This window comes from Artemia sp. Qi Xiang Cuo, unplaced genomic scaffold (assembly GCF_049724085.1).
Source record: "Artemia sp. Qi Xiang Cuo unplaced genomic scaffold, ASM4972408v1 HiC_scaffold_22, whole genome shotgun sequence".
NCBI classification, from domain to species: domain Eukaryota; kingdom Metazoa; phylum Arthropoda; class Branchiopoda; order Anostraca; family Artemiidae; genus Artemia; species Artemia sp. Qi Xiang Cuo.
In genome coordinates this window covers 3,602,203-3,621,066 of record NW_028297431.1, presented here as the reverse complement: position 1 = coordinate 3,621,066, position 18,864 = coordinate 3,602,203, and the positions used below count along the sequence as shown (strand labels likewise).

General features: G+C 34.1%; 1 protein-coding gene across 1 annotated transcript; it reads left to right on the top strand.

Moving 5' to 3' along the window:
- On the top strand, positions 1-525 carry LOC148939062 (uncharacterized). Its single transcript, XM_089107357.1, has one exon. It carries the CDS (start codon positions 1-3, stop codon positions 523-525), a length of 525 nt encoding a protein of 174 aa, XP_088963483.1.
- Positions 526-18,864: the final 18,339 nt, after the last annotated feature.

Sequence of the window (18,864 nt, the reverse complement as noted above, 5' to 3'; positions counted from 1 at the left end):
ATGGCACGACTATGCCGTTCAGTGTGGTCAAAGCCCAACATCAGCCGAAAAACAAAAATGCAGATCTACAACACCACCGTAACCCATGTCCTTCTCTACGGTGCTGAGACCTGGCCGGCTGCTGTTTCTGCTCGTGATGCCATAGACGTGGCCCAAACAAAGTTCTTGAGACGTATTGAAGGGATCAGATGGGACGACTTCGTCTCGAACACCCGATTGCTGGCACTAACAGATCAGACCCCCAACTCTCGTCAGGTCATTGCACGAACCCTACGGTGGTTCGGCCAGTTGGTCCGCATGCCAGCAGAAACACCCGTCAGCACTCTCTTCAATTTTGATCCCCCTGCGCATGGCTGGAAGCGCCCCCGCGGAAGGCCCCGGTTCAAATGGAGGGACAGCCTCACCCAGTACCTCTCAATGATCGGCACTGATATACAAGAAGCAGTCACGCTTGCACAAGACTGTTCCGAATGGAGGCGAAGGGTCACGTGTCTGTCTACGCTGGACCACCAGCAGGAGCAATAAGTCAAGTAAGTAAGTTATTTAAGAATGTAATTTGCTTGCAAAATGTGTCATAAAATTAACCTAATTAATTAAAATATACTTTTTAAAACGAAAGCATAGGTACATAGTTTCTCTTTTTCCCTTTGGAACTCTAGAGCTATTGTCAAAAAACATCCTAGAAAAACAGACTAGTGTAAATAATTATTGCAATCTCTACCCAAGTTCACTATTTCGTAGAAAAAATGTACATAGATAACTGTGTACATAAAACCAAAAAGAAAAAAATAAGTAAAATAGAATAGATACGAAACAAAGAAGCCAGAACATGGCGAAGGGAGAAAGCACCAGAGACATTTCACTGCCAATGTTTTTGGAAACCGCATCAATCAGAGGCAACGCTGTAGCGTTGCCTATAGTAAAGGCCATACGGCTCCAAGGTTATATTATTTATTTATTTTTTTCCCCAAAGGCACTTCATATGGAAGGGGTCATCGTAGAAGCTTCAAAGCGGGCTCATTCGATTGGAAATTGAGTGTTCTAGTGCCCTTTTTAATTGTCGAAAGTGATTTGAGGGCGACTAGGCCCCTCACGCCCATCATTCCCACAATCACATCCAATCAAAATTTTGAGATAGCAATTTTGTTCAGCGTAGTTGATTTTCAGAGAGAAAACATGTTTTTGAGGAGGAAAACCCCCACAACCCTCAGGGCAGGGGTTTTAAGTTATGCCCTGGGGGCATATAAGGCTTTTATTGAATGTGTTGTCATAAAAACTTCAAAAAAGGATCATTTTATTTGAAATTCAATGAGCTAGTACCGGGTTAAACAGTTGCAAGTGATTGGAGGGCAACTAGCCCCCCCCCCTACGCCCATCATTCCCCCAAACACATCCAATCAAAATTTTGAGATAGCTATTTTATTCAGCGTAGTTATACGGCTCCAATGTTTTATTATTTATTATTTATTTTTTTCCCAGAGGCTATGGAAGGGGTCGTCGTAGAAGCTTCAAAGGGGGCTCATTCGATTGGAAATCGAGAGTTCTAGTGCCCTTTTAAATAGTCGAAAATGATTGGAGGGCAACTAGCCCCCCCCCACGCCCATCATTCCCCCCAAACACAGCCAATCAAAATTTTTAGATAGCCATTTTGTTCAGAGTAGTTGATTTCCAGATAGAAAATATATTTTTGAGGAGGCTACTCCCCCACAACCCTCAGGGCAAGGGTTTTAAGCTATGCCCTGGAGACATATAAGGTTTTTATAGAAGGTGTTGTCGTAGAAACTTCAAAACAGGCTGGTTTTTCCATAGGCATACCATGATTTGTACATCAGAATCGCGCATGCGTCAAGGCAGGGTATGAATGTTGTGTGGTTTTAAATCTGTTCACATTTTTTTAACGGAGAGTATAGCCTTTGTCGATACTGTATATTCTGTCTACTGTGAAAAGTTCACAAGAACTCTCAATTCTCAATAGGATGACGCCCTTCCCTAGATAAAAGTGGCTTAGCCGATTTGTCGGCATGCTTGACTTGAAAACCTTTGTCCACGAAAACAGAGGTACGAGTCCTGGTGCCACCTGTTATCTGATTTGGAACGGGGTCTCCGGTGTGACTCCGTAGGCTCAGCTAGAGTCAATCCAGCTCTAACACGGCACCTGGAGAAGTTTTGGGGAAGGTAAACAGGAAGGGTGTGCGAAAGTACAGATGGCTGGCTTCTACTCTTTTCAGGACACAAGCTAATAGCGTCTCTTTTCAATAAAAAAAAACACCCTTTTTAATTTAAAACAAATTTCTAATTTTTGAAACAATACCCAAACAGCAAAAAACAGCTTGAATTAAAACAGGAAATATTTCCTCTTCACTGTTATGTTCTTGAAAACAGAAAACGAAGGAAACCACGAGCAAAAATATGAGTAATCTTTTTCCCTTTTCTGTTGTGTCATTCAAGAACGAAAAAAAATATATTAAATCTAAAAACCAAAACAATGGCGATACCTTTCGAAGATTTGAAGGTGTCAGATCCAATTTTCATTGTGTACAAACTGCGGTCCATAATATTACATGATTGCTAACTCACAACTTCAAATTGAGCTTTTAAGACAACTAGTAGGCTATACCTAGATATATATATATATATATATATATATATATATATATATATATATATATATATATATATATATATATATATATATATATATATATATATATATATATATATATATATATATATATATATATATATATATATATATATATATATATATATATATATATAACTAGTAGGCTATCAATAAAAGTGCGATCGTTCCGTTTTAGCTTTTTTTATTTCAATTAATTCTTTGTTCTTTAAAGCTATCTAACATCTTATTATGCAAAAGTTTACAAGAGAACTGTTATGACTCTCGTGAGAGCACTTCAAGCTTACGCCAAACATTCGATTTTTTGTCTCATGAACATTCTTTGTTTCTATTGTCATACACCCCGTCGTTGGAGAAAAACGTAAAAATTAATGAATAGAGTAACTAGCAAAGGTAAAATTGGAAGGTTAATGAGTTTTTTTTTCTGACTAGATGTCTATGGACACAAAACATAAAATTTACAGTAATCCTAAATTGGTTTGTATATTGAGGGCAACAAACAAGAACTATCGAATTGGCGACCCATTTCGTTATTGCCAATTTTTTCAAAAATCTATGAAAATATAATTCACAGGAAACTTTATGAATATTTGGATAAACTAGGAATATTGTGTGACAGCCAATTCGGATTCCGCAGTAAACATTCTACTAGCCATACTGTCCACCATTTTCTGGATGTAGTCAATGGAGCTGTAGAAAAAGGTCTCATTCCTTTAACGATCTTTGTAGACTTCAAAAAAGCCTTCGACACTGTGGATTTCGAGTTGTTGCTGTGTCGCCTGTCTAGTCTGGGGATAAAAGATGTTTGCTTGGATTGGTTTAAATCATATTCGTGTGGAAGGTCAACTTAGGTAATGTTAGGTGAAATCGTCAGTGAAGTCTATCCTGTAAAATGTGGAGTTCCACAGGGCTCAGTCCTGGGTCCGTTACTTTTTCTCGTATACGTCATACTCTGAGGTTCTTCATGCCTGAAGCAACTGTTACAGCATTTGCAGATGATACTGCTTTGACGATTTTTGCACGGTCACTGGAAGAACTAGTGGATAAAGCAAACCGAACGCTGTAAAACCTTTTGATGTGCCATAGAAACTTCGAAAACAGCCCATTCGATTGGAAATTGAAAGAGCCAGTGCCCTTTTTAATAATCGGAATGATTAGAGGGTGACTACCCCTCCCCCTCCCCCTACGCCAACAATTTTTCCAAACACATCCCGTAAAAAAATGAGATAGCCATTTTGTTCAACGTTATTGAAAGGTCCGGAAATTATGTCTATGAGGATGGCAATCACCCACAGCCCTCAGCGCAAGGGTTGTAATTTATGCCCTGAGGGCATATAAAGCTTATATAGAAAGGGTGATCGTATAAACTTCGGAGGGGATCATTGGCTTCGCAATCATAAGTTATAGTGCCCTTTTTAAGGCTCAGAGTGATCGAAGGGTGGATACCCCCCTCCCACGCCTTGTATTTTCCCAAAATGTATCTGATAGAACTTCTTTGATGGCCATTTGTTGTCATAGAAACTTAGAAAACAGCTCATTTGATTGGAAATTGAAAAGAAAGGGTGATCGGATAAACTTCGGAGGAGGCTCGTTGGATTGGTAATCTGAAGTTCTAGTGCCCATTTTAAGATTCAGAGTGATAGCGGGTGGATAACCGCCACCCCCCAAACCTCGTATTTTCCCGCGATGTATCTGATAGGAAATGTGAGACGGCCATTTATTGTCAAAGAAACTGCGAAAAAGTCTTATTTGATTGGAAATTCGAAAGGGGGAGTTCCCTTTTTATTAGTCATAAGTGATTGGTGGGCACAAAGCCCCCCCCCCCCCCCCACGCCATCAATTCCCAAAACATCTAATCAAAATTTTGAGATATCCATTTTGTTCAGTGTTGTTGGATGGTCTGGAAATTATGTCTTTGACAAGCCCCATACCTTCTCATGACCAGAACATAATTTGCACTTTACTGAAAACAAAATACATTTAAAATGTTTTCACTTTGTTTTTACTTGTTTAAAATGTTTTTACTAGATATATGAAGGGGGAAGTCCTCCCCCTTGCACTCCGAACACAGCGCGAGTGTCTGGTGCCCTTTTTAAGAGTAACAAGAGATTGGAGCGTAAGCAGCCCTTCTCTCAAGCCCATTCATTTTCCAAACGCATCCACTCAAAATTTTGAAACTGCCATTTTGTTCAGCATAGTAGAACAGTCCAGTAATTATGTCTTTAGAGATATTAGGTATCTCAATCCCCCATAATTATGCAATTGGCCCTTTATACTTTAAATTTAAATGTTGCAATTGGCCCATTATACTTTAAAACTAAATGTTGGCTTTAAATATATCAAATGCATTGTGTTGCATGGTTGCCAATAAGACACTTCAGCAATATATCGAGAACAACTGGGGGTATTAAGTTGAAACTTTTGGGGATACTACTATTACTACTTCTGTTTTTACAATTGAAATAAATGAAAAGAGTGTAAGTATATAAAGGTTGTCAAAGAGCATAGATAGAAACTTTTGGGAATGACATTAACTTTTATTTTTCAGGTTAACTTCAGAAGCTATAAGGTTAAATTAAAAAATACTGTTTGTGTCAGGATTAAAAATTATTGAAAAAGTTTCTCCACCATAAAAATAGCAACCCACACTATGGATTCTTATAGAAGAAAACTAGAAAGATATAAAAAATTTTTATTTATTTTTTTCCAGGGGCACTTCATATTGAAAGAAAGGGGCGGTCCCCTCCTCTACGCCTGGCTCTTTAAGCTAAAGTTTTTTATTGTTTTGTAAAAAAAGTTGTGAGAAAGTCAAACTTTAGCGTAAAGATAGAGGCGTAGAGAAGGGGACAGCCCCTTTCATATACGGAATAATTTCCGTGCGTTTTAAGTTTTAACGTCGTTCCTTACTTTCAGTTAAAAAAAAAACTTGTTTTTTTTATTTAATTTTTGAACGTTTTTGAATTAATGCAGGTTTTGATTTTGGCTCACCGTACATGAATAATTAAAAAAAAATTTGAAAATTAATATAAGAATTATTCGATTTTAAATTTAATTAAATTATTATGTATAATTTTTTAAGGGATATGAATTGAAGAAACTAAATTCGCTGCTCTTATTTAGAACTATCTGCTGAACTTTACGACAAAAATTCGACGACCTGAAATGCTTCTCATAATAAGAATGAAAATTATTGCCTAGAAACCTAGTTTTTGTAGCTTCAAAACCCCCTTTCCCCCCACAGACACGCATTAATTTTACTTCCCCGTCAAAATATTATGTGAAGCTATGCATATTCCGGCAAAATATTATATAAAACAATACATTAAAATATATAAGGCAAAAGAAAAAAAACCTACGTGGCATAAATCGTTAATATCACTAAGCAGAAGGTCCTAAATTAAGGTCTTGTTTTGTTTTTAATTTAAGCAACAAAATAAAATTAATGATAGTTGTATGAATAGAAAACGCGGTATTCGCTAGGAGACTGCAATCCCCTACCCCTCTTCTTGCGACAAAATAATATTTTACTTCCTATCTTTATCCCGTATTATCAAAAGAAATTTCGACTAGACTACGTGGGAGAGATATAAAAGAGTTTTAAGTTTTGAAGCTTCAATAGCCTCCCCTCCCCCCTCATTTTTATAAAATTTCTTTTTAAAATATTATAGAGACTTATGCCTGTCCAGGTAAAATATTATGTAAAATTATGCACTAAAACATATAAAGCAAAAGTAAAAAAAAAACTACATTCCATAAATCGTTATTAGGTACTTCATTTGCCCGTACGATAGTGGGCCCATCCCTGGATCTGCCAGTAGAAGGTCATAGATCCAAGTCTATTTTTTAAGATTTAGGCCTACGCTACAGAATAGAATGAATTATAGTTGTATGCCTAGAAATTCGCTATTTGTTAGGGGGCAACAATCCCCTGCCTTTCTCCTTGCGACAAAAAATTTGTATTTTCCTTGATTTATCCTACATTTCTAAACATTTTTTCTACTAGGAACAAAGTGCGATAAAAATTGAAGGGTCATAAGTCACATGCTTTTTCATAAGGCACATTCAGTGTGTTTTGATTTGAAAGTCTCTAAGTGAATAGAATTGAAAAAGAAAGAAAACCAATAAATAAAAATAAACACATAATGTGTATTTGCCTTCTCCGCCGTTGCCCGTGTTGGTTTGTTTATCATTCTGAATCTATTAATTCATCCGAACAACTTCCTAAGAGAAGTATGAGAATTCGGATCTAAGCCCCTAAAAGCACACAAACCTATAATAAGTCTAAGATCTTTGAAAGGTTCATACTACAAAATTAATCAAGTGGTACTTACACATGTTTGATTACCAATTCTTCGTAGCTCTTTAGAAATTATGGCACATTAACCATCCAGCGAGAATTTTTTAAAATATCCGATTCTAAATTGCAACCCGCAGTTACAACTTTCAGTCTTGGGATTTCTGCTGCAGGCTCTTTCAGTATTTTCATTTGGCCTTTAAAAACCCCATTTTTGCTCGTTTTTCTTTCTTTATGTAAGAAATGTCATTTTTAATAACCCTTTTTAAGAAGCAAAAGAAATTACGAAACAACGAAATCGCGTTTTCTGTTAAGCAAGATGACAATTTTGACCCAAAAATGACGAGAATCTCCTCTTTTTCTACCAGTTTTAATAATTTAGGAACAATTTGTAGGATTTTGGGGGGATGTAGAGGTAAGCACTGAGAAAAAAGGAATTTCTTTTTATTAAAAATGAGATTTTTAATGTGTAGTGAATTCTCCACTGCTTCCAGAACAGTTAGTCAATTCTAGTTTGCTAATTAGAAAACAATGTATATCGATTCAGAAGAGTTATAAGCTGATACCTGAAATCAGAGATACCTTATTTAAGGACCTCTTAGCTTTTCAAAAACAATCGGCATTTTAATGTTTTTAGTAATTATGGTTCATAAATTGAAAGGTATTTTTAGAATGACTCACAAATAGAATTGCTACGAACTTAGCATCATATTTTTAAAATTTATTTTGCAACACAAGTTTTTTTTACAAAGATTTTGCAATGCAATTATTATTAATGAAATGTTTTTAACGATGCAATATTTATTATTTTGTTAATAAACTTATTTAAAACATAAAAAACGCATATTCTGGTAAAAAAAAGCCGAAGTTAAAAATTGAATAGATTCTACCTAACACAAGAACATTTTTTGCTATCAAATTTTAAAGCGACGTCGTACCGAAAGATCCTTTCCAGGAGGTTTGAACAGCCACAGGTTTACGTTTTAGTCGTAATGTTCAAAAGTACTCTCAGAACGAGAATCTTTCAAAATCAATATTTACCTATATCCCCTCTCCAGTGTAGGCATCTAGATTTTACCGTCATACTTACACTCCAAAATTGTCTCCCACAAGAAGGGAAGGACCAGAACTCCTTCTCCTAAAATCAAGGCCTGATCTAAAAAAATGTCCTCTCCAATGTCTTTTTAGCTTCTCTCACGCACCCAAATATCTTTTTTTTTTATTTTTTTTGCAGCTTTCGTTCCCAAAAAACAGGAACAAAACTTGAACACGATTGAAAACGGGAACGTGAACGAGAACGCGATTGAAAATCACGACTAAATATTGGAGTATTTTAAGTTACGCAAGCCCAAAAGGACTAATTTTGTTTTCTACATAAATTTCAAATTTTATTCCTTTAATTTTGGCATCAGCTTCAAACTTACTCCCCTTTGCGAACACTAGCTCAACCACATGTGAAAATCAGTTCTGCTGTCTCCCTCATCTTTACTTTGAATTAAATAAAAAAAACAAGTTTTTTTAACTGAAAGTAAGGAACGACGTTAAAACTTAAAACGAACAGAAATTATTCCGTATATGAAGGGGGCTGTCCCCTCCTCAACGCCTCGCTCTTTACGCTAAAGTTTTTTTATTGTTTAAAAAAATAGAGTTGTGAGAAAGTCAAACTTTTGATGGGTAAGATTAAACTTAATGAAACTTATATATTTGAAATCAGAATTAAAATCTGATTCTTTTGATGTATCTATTGGTATCAAAATCCCGTTTTTTAGAGTTTCGGTTACCATTGAGCCGGGTCGCTCCTTACTTACAGTTCGTTACCACGAACTGTTTGATTAAATAATTTTTTTTTTTTAACTGAAAGTAAGGAACGACGTTAAAACTTAAAACGAACAGAAATTATCCCGTATATGAAAGGGGCTGTCCCCTCCTCAACTCCTCGCTCTTTACGCTAAAGTTTTTTACTGTTTAAAAAAAATAGAGTTGTGAGAAAATCAAACTTTAGAGTAAAGAGCGAGGCGTCTAAGTCATACTAAAAGACATAGTTATCATATTTTCGATCATGTTGAACAAAATGGCTATCTCCAAATTTTGATTGGGTGACTTTGGGAAAAATTGAGCGTGGGAGGGGGCCAATTTGCCCTCAATTTTTTTTTGTCACTTAAAAAGGACACTAGAACTTTTAATTTCCGTTCCAATGAGCCCTCCCAGGATATTCTAGAACCACTGGGTCGATACGATCACCCCTGGGAAAAAAAACAAATAAACACGCATCCGGGATCTTTCTTCTGGCAAAAAATGCAAAATTCCACATTTTTGCAGATAGGAACTTGAAATAAGGTAGAAACAGTAAAGTTTTTTGATACGCTGAAAATGATGGTGTGATTTTCATTAAGATTTTTTGAGAATATAATTTGCACTTTACTGAAAAAAAAAATACAAATGAATATGCATTGTCAGTTTAATATACATATACTGATATTTAGCAATCAAAACGTTAATATTATTTGATTTATTAAAGTTATAAAATTAAAAACATTTATATTTTTTCAGTTAAGTGCAAATTGAGTAAAGTTCCACGCTAGGTAGATTATTTTATTTTATTTTTGCTAATTTTTTTGTTTAATGAAGTTCTTTACTTTTCTTTGAAAAACTTATTTTGTGAAATTTTTTTTTTAATTAATAACAATAATACATTGTGCCAACATCGTTTTTTACTTAGGCAGCGCTATTGCGCTGCCTATGATTTCTGTTTGTTTTTAGTTTAACTTATTCATTGATGGTGATTTGTGGTAGTTTTACCTTTAAAAATTATTTTAATTTATTTCTACTCATTTTTGCCTTAATGTATCTCTGTTCTCTTCTTTGAATTTGAAAAAAACTACTTTTTCTAAAGAGTTAAAGAGGCTGAGTTACAAGGTCGAACCTTAAAACGTACAGGGATTAGGAGGCACAGTTGGGGGGCTGCCACCCCCAAACTCCCCGCTTTCGCAGCCTTTAAATAAAAAAAAGTTTTTTAACTGTTTCTATAAATGTATTTTTGTGGATAGCTTTACAGAACCGATAGCTAAATGACGGATAGAAGCAGAGGCATGCAGCTTTCAATATCACTAAAGTACATTAGGCTTAATTTCGAATGGGAATTTTTCGCCCCGAGTCCCCCCCCCCCTTCCTAAAATCCTGGATCCGCTACTGCCTATGTGTCTTGTTTCTTTTCCTATTTTTCTGTTTACTCTCAACCAAGTTGAAATCTAAGATGAACTTTAGAAGTGTTCATACGGGACTATACAATAGCGGTACTAAAACAACAAGGGTATATTAAGCCTATATGGTAAAAGAAGAAAATAAAGTACGGGAACAGAATGATAAGTCTTTGAACTATGATTGAGATAGTAGTAGTCAGGGTAATGACAACAGGCAAGTATGGCTCTGAGACGCGGACACTTCGAAATTCAGCGAAAGATATAATCTATGTTCTCTAGAGAAATTGCCTAAGGACAGTTTTTAGTGGGAATTTAAGCGATTTATATTCGTTGAGTGCCTTGAACACATTGAGGCAGATAGCATTAAGCTCATTTGAGGCTGTTGCTTCCTCAGCCTCTCATTCTTCACGATAAAGTTTGGTTGTTGTTTCTCAATTCTTGAAGAATGAATTTCTTAATACAATATCAATGCGCTGAAAAGTTCAGTTCAACAATTCGCCTCGATGAACTGAGGCAAATACGAGTTTCCTTACAAGAAGGAAAAGGGAAAAATGTAACAATATATTGGACATTGACTTATAATGTTTTTACACTCTTTATAAATATAATAGGATTTCTTTCAATAGTACTAATATTAAGAAAAATTAAGATATTTATATACAGGTTATCGAGAACAAAAGTCTCAGGGGTTCCAATTAGAAGTAGTATAAGGAGAAATTGAGTTACAATGGATCTTAGTAAATTTGTGTTTCTTTTCGTTTATTCCTTTTAAAACAAAAATTATTCTAAGATTTTAAGTGGGGAGATTGTTTGGAGGCCTTATTTTTGTGTCAATTTGGTAACTCATTTCAGTAAAACTTGGAATCCGCTTTGCTCTAATAGATCAGGTATAAAGTGACAATTTCAAATTAGCTTGAATTTGAAAGTAACTTTGTTTTGCGTAACCCAGTCGTAAATTTTGAAAGTGATGTGAAGTGTATTTATGGTATTCGGGTGATGTAGTCGTAGATGCCTTTATTTCTCCCTTTATCGGAGAGGTTCTCTCTGTCCCTAAGATATTTAAACTTTGGCAGTGTGCCTTAGGCTATGACCGAACTAATGAGGCGTACCAGCTGGGTATGTTCGAGGGGCTAAAGGTAGATTGTATCGAGGTTGTCTATAACACAATACTTTTATTCAGTTAACATATAATAATAACAGATATATATTTTCTACTGGGACTGGCTGTCCTAAGTAGACCACAAGTCTCAGAAAACTACAATAATATATAATAGGATACTTTAAAACTTACAATGATCCGACAAGATTCCAAGGTATTTCTAAAAACAACGGACCAGAGGTCAGTCCGGCATAAAGTTAGTATCAGTCTAAATCTGCCCCTTCCCATAAAATGTATCTCTTAGACATCTTTATCAACCAAACCCTTCTTTAACCAACCGACCCAATAGCTAGGAAGTGGTGATTTCTGAATTTCCTGTTAAGCAAAGAACTTGGCAGGATATATTCCTTATCTTAATAAAAAGCGGTATTTCTAAACTTCGTAACTGGGGTTTTATCTTTATCAGAATTTAGAAAATTTATGATTTTGAAATTATTTGTGAATAATATATACAGATTATTTTGTGTGCACACTTTTTTAAGATTTGTAGTGATTTTTGGGATGTAGGGGAGGTAAATTATGTTTGAGGGCTTGTCAGAAATCTCAAATGGTAAACTATCATTAATTTTACGGGAGTGTTTTTTCAGTCTACAATTAATTACACTATTAATAAATAAAATAGGATACTCATTTCCAAAAAGTATGAACCTGATAAAGTTTAGTTCTGCTGTGATGTGGGAATCAGAACAAATGTTCAGGCACGATCGACGAGGGATATTACGACATCTCTTTTAACTTGCGGTGTGTGGTTTGATTTAAAATGCAAATATCTATTATTTTGTGTTGGTCTTCTATAAATAGTAAAATTGAGTTTATCGAAGCTATGAATAATTAAGACATCTAGGAATGGAATTTTATTTGCAATTTCAATTTCTAAAGTAAATTTTAAATTTCTATCGCATGTATTAAGGTGATCTAAAAAACCCTTAAGTTCATTTTCCCCATAGTTCCTGAGTGAAATTACGTCATCCATGTAACGTCTCCAAGAGATATGTTTCAAGAAATACAAATCTAATGCCCAATTTTCAGTATGTTCCACATAAACATTCGCCAGTAACCCGGAGAGGGGCGCGCCCATTGCTAAACCATTAATTTGTTGGTAAAAAGAATTACAGAATTGGAAATACATTGAGTACTAGTTACAGAGTTTAAATAAGGTCATTAAGACTTCACCATCTATTCCTGCTGCGGATGCTTCTATTAAATTATAATTTTCTTTTATTTCATTTTCTGATAGTTGTTCGAATACTGCTACATCAATATTTGATGTAGGGCCAAAAAATTCATTCAAATTATCTTCACTGTCTTGCAAAAATATTTCCCTATTGTTCTTCGTGCCTTTGTTGTTTGTTATGGAAAGGCAGTGCGGTCTTCGTCACTATTTTAATCAAAAGCCACTAATTATAACAGTTAAATTGGAATCGGATATTTTAGTTATTATACCAGAGACATGACAAACTGGAGAAATATTCATTATGTTAACCAAAAACTTTGAGAATTAAAAACGAACATAAATTGTTTAAAAAATTTCCTGTTTGATATTAATCGTAACAATATTTACATTCCTGGGCAGCGCTGAATGTGGCAGCAACCTTTGGTTGGCTTTGTCAATTAAAGTATTAAGGGACCAACTAACGCTTATTTTTTTTTTTTTTTTACTGAAAGTCAGGAACGACGTTAAAACTTAAAACGAACAGAAGTTATTCCGTATATGAAGGGGACTGTATCCTCCTCAACGCCTCGCTCTTTACCCTAAAGTTTGACTTTCTAAAAAATCTATTTTTTTAAACAATAAAAAAACCTTACCATAAAGAGCGAGGCGTTGAGGAGGGGACAGCCCCCTTCATATACGGAATAATTTCTTTTCGTTTTAAGTTTTAACGTCGTTCCTTACTTTACTTTACTTTACTTTACCTTACTTTACTTAGTTAAATAAACTTTTTTTTTTATTTAATTAAAGAAAAAGATCAGGAATTAAATTAAAAAAAACAATTTTTTAAACTGAAAGCAGGGACCAACATCAGTAGTATCCATCTTTTGAATTCTATGGAAGCTATAGCAATTTGAAATATCATATGGAATTCTATGGAAGCTCTACACCTTTTCAAAGAGAGTCAGTACTCCCTTATCATAAGGAATTTGGGCGAAGCTATACACTTTGCTTATGCCCCCGTACCAAACAGGTTTTTCTGGTAGTCCTATTCTACAGGGGCATTACACCTTTCAAAGAGATTTACGCAATTTCTAGTTCAAGGTATATACATGTTTTTTTTTTACCATCTTTTGAATTCTACGACGCCCCCGTACCAAACAGGTTTTTCTGGTAGGTATAGTATGCTACCGGTCCTTTAGGTAAACATTTCTACAGGTCATTACACCTTTGCCAAGAGGAACGAGTATAACTTGATTGGTGATTAGGATTTGAATAAAAGGAATAGTTTTCTTTACAATTCATATTAGTAAGAGACTTGAATTTAAAGAGAATAGTTTTTATTTGCAAGGATATTAGTGGAGAAAAAAAAATGAGTGGTGCATTTACATTATTGGTGATTAATGATGGAACTGACAGCAGCAGCAGCAACGATATACGAGTACCTAATGTAGCTGTGGAAATAACTGCTGGTTGTAGACTATGTCTTGAATGGGACATTATGTATGCGAGATACGTGATATCATTAAGCAAATTTAAGCAGGAGGAACAGCAGTGTTTTTCTGGAAAAGTAAATATTCTCCATATAAATAAACTTCGGTCAGCATTAGATGTCCTATCGAAATATATTGATGAGAACAAAATGCATCAGTGAATATTATTATTGTAATTATGATCAATAAAACTGTTTCTAAATCAATGGTATTTTTTTTTCTAAAACATTTCTACAGGTCATTACACCTTTACCAAGAGGAACGAGTATAACTTGATTGGTGATTAGGATTTGAATAAAATGAATAATTTTCTTTACAATTCATATTAGTAAGAGAGTTTAATTTAAAGAGAATAGTTTTTATTTGCAAGGATATTAGTGGAGAAAAAAAAAATGAGTGGTGCATTTACACTATTGGTGATTAATGATGGAACCGACAGCAGCAGCAGCAACGATATACGAATACCTAATGTAGATGTGGAAATAACTGCTGGCTGTAGACTATGTCTTGATGGGACACTATGTATGCGAGATACGTGATATCATTAAGCAAATTTAAGCAGGAGGAACAGCAATGTTTTGCTGGAAAAGTAAATATTATCAATATAAATAAACTTCGATCAGAATTAGATGTTCTATCGAAATATATTGATGAGAACAAAATGTATCAGTGAATATTATTATTGTAATTATGATCAATAAAACTGTTTCTAAATGCTTTTAGTAGACAAGCGTATATTTTCTAGAGTATAAAAAAGAAATTCTGTTTAGTCTGAAGTTGATCGTGAGAGAGTTAGGACTCAAAAAATGGATAGATTCGAGAAAGATCGAATCATGAGGAATCTAGTTTTTATGGAAGAACGTTTAATTCTAGATGATGATTTTCTAGAGTTGTCTATTCAAAGGAAGATATTTTCTCGAGGAATGCTTGTCGATATAATGAAAACTGATTCTCCATCATTAGACTATCGTATGAAGCTTCTACATCGTGGCCAAAATGTATTTACACAATTTATTGATATATTTATCACGACACGGCAAAATGATATTGTGGATATGCTTTTAAACATTAGTTTAGAAATTTAGGACTTTTTTCATAAGAAATATGGTGCTCAAGGATGATTTACTCCTCTCTCTCTCTCTCTCAGACAATTTTTTTTTGTTACTAGCTCAGTTTCATTGTGGTAGTGAGAGTGTCAACACATGACAAAATGTTCCATACATGTCCGTTATGTATGTACTCACTGGGCAGCAGATCATCATGTGAGAATTGCACAATGATTGAGGAGTATGATGAAAAGTGTAGATTGTGCAACCCGTGTAAATTGCATAGAGGATATGCTGTACAAATTAAAGGTTGTAATTCCTGTCTTGAAGAGGTGTGTGACTTTCATCCTAGAGGCCACCTATGCTCCAATTGTCATTATGATAAATGTAATCAGTGGGAGAATACATATCCCGGTATGATTGGAAAGAATCCTAACCGTGATTTTAGTTTACTGGTACGAGATTGGTATCGTCGTGGTTTTAGATTGTTCTGGGAGGAGGAACCGGGTCAACGATTCAACTGTTGGAACAACAAAAGAATATCGTTTCTACGTAATCGTTGTGAAGACACTGGGTGTTATGATTATAAACCCACTGATTTTTATTTGGCTGTGACGGAATGTGATTCGACACTTGAGGACACTGTTTGTGAAATTGCTTCAAATAGGCAAATTGAAAAATGTGAATTCTATAGAATGAATGAGAATAGAATCATTGACTATACAAAGAGATATGACAAGATTGAAGTCACACTCTACTGTAGAAAATGTGACCCTGACATTGCACTATATCAGGATCAGTGCACTGTGAATTCAGATAATCTACCTGCACTAGTTGTTGTCGACAAATAACTAGTAGTAGTGTATTAAATCTAAAGAGTATAAAAGTAGTTTTATCAGGTCTTTAATTTTTTTTTTATTAATAAACAATTTCACATATATCTTTGGAAAATTTTATTCTTGGGGAACTAAAATCAATATTAAATAAACTTTTAATTAAATTCTCCAAAAGAGAACCGTTAAATTGAAGTAAGTCAATTTATATGTCGAGAAACTGCTTGTAGGTAGTAGAGTAATTATTTATTTTAGTAAAGTAATAATTTATTTTAGTAAAGTAATTATTCATTTTAGTAAAGTAATAATTTATTTTAGTAAAGTAATAATTTATTTTAGTAAAGTAATAATTTATTTTAGTATAGTAATAATTTATTTTAGTAAAGTAATAATTTATTTTAGTAAAGCAATAATTTATTTTAGTAAAGTAATAATTTATTTTAGTAAAGTAATATTTTATTTTAGTATAGTAATAATTTATTTTAGTAAAGTAATAATTTATTTTAGTAAAGTAATAATTTATTTTAGTAAAGTAATAATTTATTTTAGTAAAGTAATAATTTATTTTAGTAAAGTAATAATTTATCTTAGTAAAGTAATAATTTATTTTAGTAAAGTAATAATTTATTTTAGTAAATTATTGTTTTAAAAAATAAAGTTGTGTATTTTTTTGTGTTTTTTTTACCAAAAACTAGAAATTGTCAAATTGCGTATTTAGGAATGATGTTGTAGGAAAAGTTGTCTATCACCCATGCATCATCCACTGTTCCATTTCTTTGAAGAAAGTGCTATCAGACTGGTTTCTGATTTTTTGGACAATTGCCTTTAGTCAAGACCAGTTTGTTAGGAATTTGTCGCTGTTCAAGCTAACTCTAATTTTAAAAAAGGGGCATAAAGCTGTTTGTTTTTGATAAGAATTTCACAATGACTGTATAGTCTGACATGGGCATTGTGTTGAGCCAATCAGAGGTTGTTCAATATACAATAACTTGATTTGTGGTTGGGATTTGAATAAAAGAAATGGTTATGTTATTTGCTTGCGTGTATAGGAATTCCCATTATATTTGCTTGCATGTATAGCAATTCCCTTGTTATTTGCTTGCATGTATAGGAATTCCCATGTTATTTGCTTGCTTGTATAGAAATTCCCATGTTATTTGCTTGCATGTATAGGAATTCAAATGTTATTTGCTTGCGTGTATAGGAATTACCTTGTTCTGTGATTTCATGGATAGGAATTACCTTGTGATTTGCGTGATTGTATAGGAATTCCCATGTTATTTGCTTGCGTGTATAGGAATTCCCATGTTATTTGCTTGCATGTATAGGAATTCCTATGTTATTTACTTGCTTGTATAGGAATTCCCATGTTCTTTGCTTGCTTGTATTGGTATACCCATGTTATTTGCTTGATTGTATAGGAATCCCCTTGTCATTTGCTTTCGTGTATAGGAATTCCCATGTTATTTGCTTGCGTGTATATGAAGTACCCTTGTATTTTCGTGGTTGTTTTTGTACTACCCTGGTTTTTGCTTTGCTTTATTTGTATTCCCTATGTTTTTTGCCTGCGTGTATAGGAATTCCCATGTTATTTGCTTTATTGCATAAGAATTCCCATGTTATTTTCTTGCATGTATAGAAATTAACATGTTAGTTGCTTGCGTGTATATGAATTCCCATGCTATTTTAATGGCTTATGCCCCCTCCCATGCTATTCTAAGAGTTTGTGTCCCCTTCCTATGCTATTCCAGAAGCTTATGTTCCTTCCTATGCTATTATAAGGGCTTTTCCGTGTGGTTTTTCTTTACTTGGTACCCATTAAGAACAAAATTTTTGTGTTAAATAAGTAGTTCTTATATCTTTTAAAAGAGCTTTACGGGGTTTGAGAGACTCGTTTGCCTGATTCCGTGTGGTTTTTCTTTACTTGGTGCACAAAAAAAAACAAATTTTTTGTTAAATAAGTATTTATTTTATATTTTAAAAGAGCTTTAAGGGGTTTGAGAGACTCGGTTGTCTGATTCCGTTTGGTTTTTCTTTACTTAGGGCTCATTAAAAAAGAAATTTTTGTGTTAAATTAGTAGTTCTTGTATCGTTTAAAAGAGCTTTACGGAGTTTGAGAGACTCGGTTGTCTGATTCCGTGTGATTTTTCTTTACTTGGTGCCCATTAAAAACAAAATTTTTGTGTTAAATAACCAGTTTTTGTATCTTTTAAAAGAGCTTTAAGGTGTTTGACAGACTCAGTTGCCTGATTCCGTGTGGTTTTTCTTTACTTAGTGCTAATTAAAAACGAAGTTTTCGTGTTAAATAAGTAGTTTTTGGATCTTTTAAAATAGCTTTAAGGGGTTTGAGAGACTCAGTTGCTTGATTCCGTGTGGTTTTTCTCTACTTAGTGCTCATTAAAAATGAAGTTTTTGTGTTAAATAAGTAGTTCTTGTATCTGTCAAAAGAGCTTTAAGGGGTTTGAGAGACTCGGTTGCATGATTCCATGTGCTTTTTGTAACTTGTTGCACATTAAAAACAAATTTTACACTGAAAAGTATTTGATTGCCAGAAGGATGTATTAGCGAAGTTATAGTGGAGGGCGAGTTGCTAGCGAAAAACCCGTGTGGATGAGTTGAAATAATTTTTTTTTAACAAGAAATGACTGAAAAGTGTTTTGGGGGGGGATGGGTTGAGTGCCAGAAAGATGTATTAGCGTAGTTATAGTGGAGGGCTAGTTGCTAGCGAAAACCCCGTGTGGATGAGTTGAAATAAAAAATTTTAACAAGAAATGGCTGAAAAGTGTTTTAAGGGAGATGTGTTGATTGGCAGAAGGATCTATGAGCGATGTTAAAGTTGAGGGTGACTTGCTAGCGAAGAATCTGAGCTAATATGGGCTTTTAACCGTAAACTCTTTTTTTTTGTAGTACATTTATGGAAAATACGATTCGTTGGTTCATAGGTGAAACTTAACTCCAGGTATGGATCGAGAAATATACTATTTCTGTAGAATCTGAGATAATAAGAATTTTTGACCATAAACTCTAGTTTCCTGTAAGAAAATTATG

Bases quoted from the DNA above. Each gene is read 5' to 3' on its own strand.
- LOC148939062 (XM_089107357.1), top strand. From the start codon at position 1: ATGGCACGACTATGCCGTTCAGTGTGGTCAAAGCCCAACATCAGCCGA.